The sequence below is a fragment of the Oncorhynchus clarkii genome, chromosome 25 (genome assembly GCF_045791955.1).
Source record: "Oncorhynchus clarkii lewisi isolate Uvic-CL-2024 chromosome 25, UVic_Ocla_1.0, whole genome shotgun sequence".
Lineage (NCBI taxonomy): Eukaryota > Metazoa > Chordata > Actinopteri > Salmoniformes > Salmonidae > Oncorhynchus > Oncorhynchus clarkii.
The window spans coordinates 8,230,799-8,243,376 of NC_092171.1; the positions used below are offsets into that span (position 1 = coordinate 8,230,799).

Sequence of the window (12,578 nt, forward strand, 5' to 3'; positions counted from 1 at the left end):
AAAAAACTGAGTTTTAAAAATATGTGGATTTTCAAAAGCAAAAGATAATTGTTAAACATGAATGATTTTGTAGCTAAGCAAACTAAACTTCATATAAACACATACCTAGGCATCTTGCCAATTCCCAACATATGGAGTCCAATGGCATTTCCTTTGAGAGATCTTTTCAAAGGTTGATTTGCACAACGTTTTTTCATTTGTCAGTCAGCACTGCAGGTAAAACTGTTGGAAAATAAAACATATCAAATTTAGGAAATGCAAATCCATTAGTCACCCATCCATTATTTAGCTTACCCACAACACTAAGCATGAGAACTGCATTGCTGGGTTGCTACCAAAGTAAGGTAAACATATATTCATTGGAAAAACATCAATATTTTTCACTATCACCGAGGTCCAACTTGCAAGGGTTATCTTTAGCTAGCTTTCTTCTTTCATTCGGTACTGTTAACGTTAGTTAGTTATTTTCACACACAAAAAAAATAACAACCACTCTCTTAGCAATATTAACTAAACTGTTGGAGAGTAGACGAATGTTATGTGAATTGAAACGCAAAACATTCTTCTGAACTGGATAAACAAACCGTGATAGTTAGCTAACGTAAATGTCGTAGCTAATTTAGCCAGCTAATCAGTTCGCTCGCTAGCTTGATTTGAACGGATTGCATACACAGCTATTATGGTTGGTTAATGTAACTTTTCATGAATCTAGCAAAATACTAGCCTTGTTTTTCCCAGAACATGTCTGCAATTCTGAAGATGACCGAAATTATTCGCACGCCCACCTATAGCCACCTATCCGTGGTGTCATCAAAATGTGAACGTTCAACATTGATTGGAGGCTGAGCCAATCAGCGCCTCAGATGCCTGTTCATCACATTGTAACAATGAGCGCCCAAATATAGTTAAGTATCAAAAGTAAAAGTATAAATAATGTAAAATGCATTATATTAAGCAAACCTTACGGCACAATTGTCTTTTTTTGTGTGTATTTATTTACAGATAGCCAGGGACACTACAACACTCAGAGGTTATTTACAAACGAAGCATTTTGTGTTTAGTGAGTCCGCCAGATCAGAGGCAGTAGGGAGGACCAGGGATGTTATCTTGGTACAATTTCCTGTCCTGCTAAGCGTTCAAAATGTAACGAAGACTTTTGGGTGTCAGGGAAGGTTTATGGAGTAATAATATTATTTTCTTTAGGAATGTCAAAAATATAAATCGTACAGTACAGATATACCCAAAAACTACTTAAACAGTACATTCAAGTATTTTTAGTACTTAAGTAGTTTACTTTACTATTTCAAATTTTTGACCACTTTTACTTTTACTTCACTACATTCCTCAAGAAAAGAATGTGCTTTTTACTCCATACATTTTCCCTGAAGCACAAAAGTGCTCATTACATTTTGATTGCTTAGCATGAAGGAAAATTGCCCAATTCATGCACTTATCAAGAGAACATCCCTGGTCATCCCTACTGCCTCTGATCTGGTGGACTATTTAAACACACATGCTTTGTTTGTAAATTATGTCAAAGTGTTGGCGTGTACCCCTGGCTATCCATACATTTAAAAAACAAGAACATTATGGCGTCTGGTTTGCTTAATATAAGATTTTTACAATTATTTATAATTTTATTTTTACTTTTGATACTTAAGTATATTTTAGCAATTACATTTACTTTCGATACTTACGTGTTTCGAAAAAATCGAATACTTTAAAACTTTTACTCAAGTAGTATTTTACTGGGTGACTTTAACTTTTACTTGAGTCATTTTATATTAAAGTATCTTTACTTTTACTCAAGTATGACAATTGGGTAGTGTTTCCACCACTGTACTAGAGATGTTGGTTATGTAATTATTATCCAAGCATGTGCCTTATTCCTGAGAAAGATTTGCACGGGATTCATTTTTCTAAACTACTGTTAGTGTTCAAAAACTGGAGAGTTGAGACCAAATCACGGACGTTGGACAGAGTGGATTTCAGTTGTAACAAAAGACAGTTTTAATGAGTCAGAGATATCTTGTCCCGCAGTTTTACGTGCACGGACCTAGTTCACATAACTCGGCAAGGAGCCAGGTGAAAAAGAGGCCTATACAACGGTTACATTCATTTTTATACATAGAATAAAGTAGGTGGAGTCTTGTCGTTTCGGTCTTCTTGACTGGTCGGAGGGTTGGAGGCGGGCCTTGCTCTAGCCAGAGCAGAAGCCCCATTGGTGCACAGCAGAGCCTTATCCTGAGCATCCGACCAATAGAGGGGGTCAGTCTTGTGGCTGGGTGTATGTGTTCTTACAACGGACTGTCTTTGTTTATATGAGCTATGTGTATGAATACTTATATAACAAATCCCTCTCTTCACGTCTATTAGACGTGAAAACTATAGCAGAAAGGTGGCGGTTGCAATCGTGGGTATACATAAGGTGGTGCTCCTAACCTTGTCTGGTTTGCATGGTGGGTCTGTAGGTGTAGTGCTACGTTTGGGACAGGAGTGATTGGAGGGAGTGATATCAGGAAAGGAGTTAGGGACATGTGTAGGGGTTGGTGTATGTGATGTGGCAGGGTGAAATAGTTGTTCAATTAACCATGTGAAAGTCCTAGGGTTACTCCAAATATCAGTATGAATATCACAAATAAGGGACCAGATATCCCCAGCCTCACCCAGAGAGGGAGAAATTTCCCTCTAACTGGGCGAGGTTCCCTTCTCAGGGGAGGCGGAGTTTGATGCCGCATCACCTGAGGAAGGAGTGTCTTCATTTGGAATCGAATTTAGGCCGCTCAAATCAGCTCTGACTTCAGTCAGTGTTCTAGAAGGAATTGGGGCTGGGGTGCAATGTGTAAGGCGGTGCCAAGGTGTGCCTGATTTACCTTTGACCTGGACTGAGTGTGAAGTAACCTCCTTCACTTCGTACGGTCCAGTCCACCTGGGTTCCAGCCACTTTCTCTTGTGGACTGTAACCCTCACCCCGTCACCAACCTTTACCTTCAGTAGTGGCGTGTTTGGGACAGGAGTGATTGGAGGGAGTGCTCCCCCTCCTGGACCTTGTGAACCTGGGTAGAGAGTGCCGCAGAGAGAACCGTCAGTTTTTTCACATAATTAGACATTACAATTTGTTGTACATCAAGGGCGGGCATTTGACCTCCCTCCCTTGGTGGACCATGCATGACTCTACCAGTCATTATCCCATGAGGCACATACTTTAGCTATCTTAGCTTTTGCTTTTGGTTTGACGTTCCACCAGATTTTGGGATTGGGGCCTGTACACAGATCCAAATCTGTGGGTTATGCCAAATCTTTCTTCCACCTGTCTCAGGTGTTTGTTAAATGTAAGCCATTTGTCAAATTTGATTTGTCTTGGGATGCCATACCTGGGTATTAGTTTGGTTTGTAGCCACTCAAAGACTGACCTAGCATCCTCCCCTTTTGTTAGTATTGCCTCTACCCATTTGGAGAACCTATCTACTATGACTAGGAGATAGAGTTTGCCTTTAGATACATTTTCGGGGCCCATGTCGGTGTAGTCTATACTAATATCCTGAAAACATGCATTAGGTATTACGTATGAGCCCATTGGTGTTTGATATGGTTTCTTTGGGTTGTGTCTGTCACAACCATTGCATCCGTCACAAAATAAATCATCGTCATAAAATAAGTCAGTCATATTTTTTATGTGAGGGTGCCACCAGATGTGCGAGGCCTTTTTGGAGGGTCTTTAGTTTGCCTTCGTGTGTGGGGCCATGTGTTTCTCATAAAAGTTCTGGGTCCATCAGTGTGGCCTGCTTCATGGGCATGGGCTGAGTCTGTATAGATATTCAGTCTTTCCTTTTCCTCTGATGAGGACCTGCGTCAATCCGATGATTTCAGCTAATTTGGCCGATGCTGGTTGAGGGATGATGGCTGATTGAAGGGTGACATCACGAGGTGAGCTGTTTTTTCAATAGCTTTTGCTACTGCAGCAACGTATCTGGAGCATGTTGACTGTCCTACCTCAATGTGGTCAAGTTTGAAGAGTAGTACATCAAGACCCTTCTCTCCCCCTCTTGTTTCTGGAATAGGACGGATGAGGTGAATCCTTCCCTTTCAGAAACATCCAAATGGAACTTGTTCTTGTAGTCAGGTGCAGTCAGAGCTGCTGCCGCTGATAGATCTGTTTTCAGGAGTGCTATGGCTGTTGATGCTTCAGCCGTCCAGGCCAGGGGTGCATGGAGGTTCCTTGATCGTAGGATGACCGGTGCTGCCACCCCCTCTGGGCCACACCCAATGGTACAACACCTGATAGGTGGGGTCAGGTGCATTATGTCTTCGTCCCATATTTAAATTGAGGAAATGTGATCATAATCATTATTCTAGCGATCCACGTTAGACGCCCATCCATCCTGCAGATTGATGTGAGCTGCTTGGCAGCACGCTTGTACTTGATATGCATTTATGGATGAGAACGTGAATTTGACACTTCCAAAAATTAACTCAGTGGGGAATGGGGATTCCCTGCTTTGCGATCTGTTGGGATTCATTAAATAGACTTAGGCACTATGCTTTTTTTCCCTTCACATTTAATTAAATTAACGCATTTTCAACTTCAATTCATTGACACAAAACTTGCGTCAGACAAAAAAAAATTATTGTCTCTGGTTTGCATAACTTTTGATATTGAGTCTCTGCCTGACAAAGTGATTGATGTTAGGATATTCCATTTATCCCGTACAAGTTTATATGCCAAGTAAATTTAAGACATTACAGGTGTCAAGTTTATGGGCATGTGGCAGCAGTCTGTAGAAGGGAGGTTCCTAGGTGTGAGAAGTGTGCAGACGGGCACGAGACAAAGGAGTGTGTAGCATTGGGGTAATACGCGGTGTGTGTTAACTGTATGGGTGCCCATGGGGCTGGGTGGGAATCAGAAATGTCTGGTGCAAGAAAGGCAGGTTGAGGTTACTTAGAGTAGAGCATATTGTGCCGTACGCTGAGGCAGCGGAAGTTGAGGAAGATGGGTCAAAGAGGATTCGTGTGAGTAGTGTCGATCTGTATCAATACAGAGGGATAGGCCAACGAGTAATATATGCTTCAGTAAGATTGGCTTTTTTAGCATTCATAGCAATGGTTATAAACTGTACTGCAAGGATGGAACGTAAATCACAGAAAACAGAGGTTGTGGTGGCAGCTGCAGAGAAGTATTTGGGTGTGCGAGATTTGACGTCAGAAGAGTTACAGGGTTTGTTGAGTGGTTGTGTCCTGTCCTTTCAGGCCTGAGGTAGGACTAGATAGGTTTAAATAGTGGAGTATGGTGGTGGGTTTTTAATGAGTGTAGGGTTAGATGGTAGGGTATTTGTTGATTTTATTTCCCAGGCCTCTCTCGCTTCCATCCTCTGTATTCCTCTTATAGCCCTGGAACCAGTAGCCTAGGCCAATGCATGTCCCAGAAGTAGCAATATATAGTAGGACTATGGTCAACCCAATAAAATTATTGAATTAAGTAAACGTCGTCCTATCAGTCTAATTTGCGTATACATTGTGATTGGTTATGGAATCAGGATAACCTCAAGCTCATTAATGATAGAATGTTCATATTTGAAGATTGCTGAAAGACCAGTTTGGTAATGACGAGTAGAACGTTAGCTAAAGCGACTGGTACTCAGGCTAGCAGAAAAGCACCTTATAGATTTTGTACTTAAATGTTTTTGTGTAAACTGAGAACTGACATTGCAACTCTATTAGGTTGTTGTTTTGTACTAGCTACATCATAACCTATTCACAGAACATATATTTCAGTATTCATGTGAAAATCAAGAATGGACCTTATAGTTTTTAATCCCCTTTAATTTAGTTTGTGTGTTATCAGAAGTGGATGTTGTCAATGACCCCCATGCTTTCCCATCCAATTATCTTTGAAGCCCCAGCTGCCTTTGGCTTTATCTGTGAAACGACCTATCACACACATTCTAGGGTCCTGAGAAGGAAACATGAAATCCCATGTGCAACCCCATGTTAACTCATGTGGATCATTTGGAAGAAAATCCCAAGCTGAATCTACTTGCTGCTTTGTGGGTCTGGAAAACTCCACAAAAGGTAGGTTACATTTAGAAATATTGATGTGACCTGAGACCCATATAACAGTATCCTGTGTATGTCATGATGAAGCAACCTTGGTTGGTTTATCTTTGGATGTTGTTTGGCTGTATGTGATTTGTCACAGCACTATATTGTTTCATCTGGCATGTGCCAAGGCACTTTTCAAGGGAATTTCCCTCAAAGCCAGATAAGGAATTTTGGTCTTAGGTCAGATACATTCTGGCCTAGGCTACTGCAAGTTTCACCAATTTGTTGTTGTTGTTATATTGAGTGATGTGAAAGGGTTGGTTTGAGGTCTCCAATCAGTTGTTGTGGTGGACTGTGTAGAAGCACACTATCACATAGACCTGGGTAATCATTACTCATATCAGACTTAATTGTACAATGATTAATTGTACAATGATTAATTGTACCATGATGTTGTATTTTCTCAATTTACTGCAAAACAGTCTTAACTGCTCTTCAGATGTACATGTAACTGCCAAAATAATGGAAACATTAAATGGGGGGGGATACAAATTATTTTGAAAGCAGGTGCTTCCACACAGGTGTGGTTCCTGAATTTTAATTTAGCCCTCTAACATCCCATCATGCTTAGGGTCATGTATAAAAATGCTGGGCAGGCCATTATTGCCATGTCTATGCCCCCATAGGATGACAACCCACTGGGCACACACTGGTTGAATCAATGTTGTTCCCATGTCATTTAAATTAAATTACATTGAACCAATGTGGAATAGACATTGAATTGACATCTGTGTGCAGTGGAAATGCCCCCATCCACAGGGCACGGGTAGTCACTGAATGGTGTAATGATCATGAAAATGATGTAAACCATATACCATGGCCGTCTCAGTCACCAGATATCAACCTAATTTAACATTATTGGAGATTCTGGAGCAACGCACGAGACAGCGTTTTCCACCACCATCAACAAAACACCAAATTATGGAATTTCTCGTTGAAGAATGGTGTCGCATCCCTCCGATAGATTTCCAGACACTTGCAGAATCTAAGAATCTATGCTAAGGTGCATTGAAGTTGTTCTGGCGGCTCGTTGGTGGCCCATAGGCCCTATTAAGATACTTTATGTTGGTGTTTTTATTTTATTTTGGCAGTTACTTGTATCTGTGTGTGTGTTTGTCAGTGTATATCTCATACAATTTCTTCCAGTCCATCAACCCATCCATGTTGCAGGATGAGAGGAGAGAAGCTGATGCCTTGTGTACTTATCACTCTACTGGGGCTGACCCTGATGGAGTCAGCTCATGGACAGCACATGTCAGACGAACCCTGCTCTGTCCAAATTCTCGTCCCAGGACTCAAAGGCATACACTCACGCTTTCATCAAAAATTAAAGAGTTTAAAACACGCTCAGAAATCGTATAGGACTCATAGGATTGCAGTGTGCACTATTTATCAACAGTAATAACATTTCAGAGTTGTGCAGTTTGTGTTTTGATTCATGAAGCTTTCTCTCCATTTGACAGGAGAGGAAGGAGAAAAGGGAGTAAAAGGAGCACCTGGGAGACCAGGAAGAATGGGTCCACCAGGGGAGATAGGTAAGCCTCTATCTTTAAAAACAGAAGAAAAAACAACGTTCAGCATTCTCTCTGTACAGGTGCTATGCTTTGATGATGATATCCCTCACAATATCACAAAGTTTTGACTCTATGGAGGCTGGACTTGGGAAACTTGGGCGTGGTATGTTTTTCAGCATTGTAGGATGTTGGGAGTAGTTATCTGCTAGAGAATTTGGTTGTCATGAAAAGCTTTTTGGACACGCCTACTGATTTCCCTTCGGAAAAGGTCTTTGGATAACCCTTTGGCCTATCACTAGGGTGTCTCACTACATTTGTGGACTTGTTTATTTTACAATAGACTGGAACCATACAGATATTTTTCCAGAATGGTTTAAAATCATATTTCCTTTAACAACATGATTCTATGGGGTATTTATTTAATTGGACCGTTATTGCAGGAACTAGAGTAAAGATCACAGCATGTACTGACAATCATTTCTCCTAGAGGATGTTGTGCGCTGGTTACATCACTGCTAGGCAGTCCAGAGCAACAGAATGTTTACTTTAGGTCAGAGGTTGTGTGAGAAACCTTACCCAGAATCCCCTGAATCACTGACAATTGTTTACAGCAGCTGTTAATGAGGACTGGTCATAGAGCTAGATGGAGTACCCTAGTGTCCAAAAGCCGATTTTAGCATGGGCAGCGCCATTGAGGACTTTCACAATTTTTGAAGTAGTCAACTGGGTGGGACTTCCTATGGGTTAAGGAAGGATCACATAATTCCATCCAGGTCACCAGGTGGGAGCAGCCAATGGGTTTACCCGTGAATAAACATTCCATAACTGCAATTGGCAGTAAATTGCAGTATGCACCCTTTCAGTTTTTGTCATAGAACTAGTAGAAGAATAAAATTCACTACTTCAAAATGGAGATGGCTCTCAGACAATGTCTATCTAAAAGACATATTTTTTTATTTAACCAGGTAAGTTGACTGAGAACACATTCTCATTTACATGAGATGCAGAGGCTTTGTTATTTAACCCACTTATTCCTTTGATTCTGAAATCAGTAACAACACACTTCTAGTAACTGTAAAACATGTTTCTCTACAGGACATCTGGGAGTTAAAGGGCAGAAGGGTATAATGGGACATTATGGGAAGATTGGCCCCAGTGGAGTCAAAGGTAGGAAAAAAAACAGAACAACTTGCATTTACACTTCTGTTTAGGGATGCATTGCTATGTTTTCCATGTACTTTAACAATGTTTCTACTCTCAGGTGTAAAGGGAGATATGGGTGATGCTGGATCAAGGGGCCCGAATGGTGATCCAGGTACAACATTTATTTGTTTGGAGAAACATTCTAGGTCTAGTTAACAATAAGCCCAAGCCATGTTTTGTTTTGTCTCACCAGGTGTTCCATGTGAATGCACACCCCTGAGGAAAATTATTGGTGAGATGGACATCCTAGTGACACAGTTATCCAATGAGCTGAAGTTCATAAAAAATGGTACGCTTTCAGGATGTCTGGTTGAATGTTAAATTAGGAATTTCCAATGAATAATGTAAAGACATAGAGCTATCAGTTTCCTTTCAGTATTGGTTTAAATGCTCGTATCTTATACCATTTTGCTTTGCTTTCTTCCATTCACAAAGTAAATGCTGGGTTTATATGTCGGTGTGATTATAGAAATACAAGTGCTCATTTTTCAGCACTGCCCTCCCCTGCAGCTGTCGCCGGCATCAAAGAGACCGACAGCAAGGTCTATCTGCTGGTCAAGGAGGAGAAACGCTACACCGATGCAGAAGTCTATTGTCAGGGGAGGGGTGGACACCTGGCCATGCCCAAGGACGAGGGGGCCAATGCGGCCATCGCTGGGTACATCACAGAGGCGGGCCTGAGCCGGGTGTACATTGGTATCAACGACATAGACCGCGAGGGTCATTTCACCTACGTGGATAATTCCCCAATGAGCACCTTCAGCAAGTGGAGGGAAGGGGAACCCAACAATGCCTACGATGACGAGGACTGTGCTGAAATGGTGGCGGTGGGGGACTGGACCGATGTGGCCTGCCACCCCACCATGTACTTTGTCTGTGAGTTTGACAAGGACAGTGTCTGAGGAGCATTTGTTTGAAAGTGGTAGTGAATTATAGAGAAGCCTTTTATAGAGTTCTACAGATGTTGTTCAGTATGTGCAATTATTTTGACACAGCTGCATTTAAATGTAATCACCCACCAGTGCTAAATATCATTGTACAGTATAAAAGATTGAGTACTGACATGCAACAACAGTTGTGCAAAGACATGGTGTTTCTTCTCAGTTGTTCCAGTTTTCTTCCTTTTTGACTTGAATGGATGCTGTTTTTATAAACCATTGCATTTAATGGATACAGCCATTTCTACCCTGATCTCTTAATCTACTTGGAATCTGCTTTTTGAAGATGAAACTTTTTTTTGTCTTTCTCATCATGTTTATGTGAGTTATATATTGTATCTTGAAGTGAACTGATTTTTAACCCTCAAACCACTAACATAGTTACATCTAGTGCCTAGGCAAAAGTATTCATCCCCTTGGCGTTTTTCTTTTTTTGTTGCATTACAACCTATAATTTATTTTTATTTGGATTTCATGTACTGGACATACACGAAATAGTCCAAATTGGTGAAGTGAAATGAAAAAAATTACTTGTTTCAACAACAACAACAACAACAACAACAAAAAAACGGAAAAGTGCCGTGTGCATATGTATTCACCTCCTTTGTTATGAAGCCCCTAAAGATATGGTGCAATCAATTACCTTCAGAAGTCACATAATTAGTTAGATTGCACACAGGTGGACTTTAAGTGTCACATGATCTCAGTATATGTACACCTGTTCCGAAAGGCCCCAGAGTCTGCAACACCACTAAGCAAGGGGCACCACAAAACAAGCGGCACAATGAAGACCAAGGAGCTCTCCAAACAGGTCAGGGACAAAGCTGTGGAGAATTACAGCTCAGGGTTGGGTTATAAAATATCAGAACTTTGAACATTCCACAGAGCACCATTATATCCATTATTAAAAAATGGAAAGAATATGGCACCACAGACCTGTCAAGAGAGGGCCACCCACCAAAACGCATGGATCAGGCAAGGAGGGCATTAATCAGAGAGGCAACAAAGAGAACAAAGATAACCCTGAATGAGCTGCAAAGCTCCACAGAGGATATTGGAGTATCTGTCCATAGGACCACTTTAAGTCGCACACTCCACAGAGCTGGGCTTTATGGAAGGGTGGCCAGAAAAAATTGCTTAAAGAAAAAAATAAGCAAACAAATTGGTGTTTACCAAAAGGCATGTGGGAGACTCCCCAAACATGGGAGAAGGTACTCTGGTCAGATGAGACTAAAATTGAGCTTTTTGGCCATCAAGGAAAACACAATGTCTGGTGTAAACCCAACACCTCGCATCACCCCGAGAACACCATCCCCACAGTGAAGCATGGTGGTGGCAGCATCATGCTGTGGAGATGTTTATCATTGGCAGGGACTGGGAAACTGGTCAGAATTGAAGGAACGATGGATTGCGCTAAATACAGGGAAATACTTGAGGGGAACCTGTTTGTCTCCCAGAGATTTGAGACTGGGATGGAGATTCACTTTCCAGCAGGACAATGACCCTAATAATACTGCTAAAGCAACACTTGAGTGGTTTAAGGGGAAACATTTAAATGTCTTGGAATGGCCTAGTCAAAGCCCAGGCCTCAATCCAATTGAGAATCTGTGGTCTGACTTAAAGATTGCTGTACACCAGCAGAACCTATGCAACTTGAAGGAGCTTGAGGAGTTTTGCCTTGAAGAATGGGCAAAAATCCCAGTGGCTAGATGTGCCAAGTTGAAAGAGACATACCCCAAGAGACTTGCAACTGTAATTGCTGAAAAATGTAGCTCTACAAAGTATTGACTTTAGGGGGGTGAATAGTTATGAACAGTCATGTTTGTGTGCTATTTCTTGTTTGTTTCACAAAAAACACATACATATTTTGCATCTTCAAAGTGGTAGGCATGTTGTGTAAATCAAATGATACAAACCCCGAAGAAATCAATTTTAATGCCATGTTGTAAGGTAACAAAGTAGAAAAAATGCCAACACTTTCGCAAGCCACTTTACATGGACTATTGGAAAAAGCAACAATCATTGCAAAATATCAACTTAGACATTATTTTCAAAACATCCTTAGACATGTAAATAATGTTATCTAAAATAAAGAAAATTACCAAAACAGGCTGTTATTGTATAAAATCTACAGTTAATTTGCATATTTTGTCAACTAAAATATATATTTTTCCCTTATAATGTACAGTCTTTTGCCAAAGTAGGTGTACAATCCAAATCAGTACTAAAAATCTCAGTTACCATCATTTTTTGTGGTATCATCATGTAGTATCATTCAGTTTTTAGAATTTTGAAGTAAACATTCATTTTGTCATATGTATGTAGTAAAAACTACATCCATTTAAAGGGGCAGTACATCAACATTTAAATATACTACATTTTTGGGGGCAAAAAGTTATTCATCCATTGATCCTGAGAAACAATGACCAAAAATATGGCTTAGTCTTCTTTATTTACTTACCCCCACAGCCAGTATTAGCATCACTAAAGGTAAAACAATGGGAGTTGTAGGGCCTATGGCAGGATGCATACCCAAATCCTCCCTCACTTTAAACCAAATGTTATAGCAACCAAAATACCATAACAAATTGCACTTATAGCATATTGGAGGGTATTATAGGAATTATGCTATTTTCTAACATTTTAGATTACACACCAATACAGCACAGTGTGTACATTCAGAGAGTAGCTGGTTTCTGTATTACAGTTCTGTCAAGTATTCATACCACTGACAGACTGTTTTGACTGCAACTAAGCATATGTCTAAGGTCATTTAGATTTTGTACACGTTCATACCTAGTTATAACTAGTTATTACCATGGGC

General features: G+C 40.6%; 1 protein-coding gene across 3 annotated transcripts; it reads left to right on the forward strand.

Annotated features, from left to right (window-relative positions):
* The first annotated feature begins 5,933 nt into the window (after nt 1–5,933).
* LOC139383521 (collectin-11-like) lies at nt 5,934–11,861 on the forward strand. 3 transcript variants are annotated; one of them, XM_071128088.1, is made up of 7 exons: nt 5,934–6,069; nt 7,246–7,400; nt 7,563–7,634; nt 8,709–8,780; nt 8,875–8,928; nt 9,010–9,105; nt 9,327–11,861. In XM_071128088.1, the coding sequence occupies exons 2-7, from the start codon at nt 7,271–7,273 to the stop codon at nt 9,716–9,718; spliced, it is 816 nt and encodes a 271-aa protein (XP_070984189.1). In that variant the 5' UTR covers nt 5,934–6,069; nt 7,246–7,270; the 3' UTR covers nt 9,719–11,861. The 3 variants fall into 3 exon arrangements, with proteins under 3 accessions (XP_070984189.1, XP_070984190.1, XP_070984188.1); XM_071128089.1 differs by having other exon boundaries at nt 7,270–7,400; XM_071128087.1 differs by having other exon boundaries at nt 6,013–6,069; nt 9,309–9,882.
* The last annotated feature ends 717 nt before the right edge of the window (nt 11,862–12,578 follow it).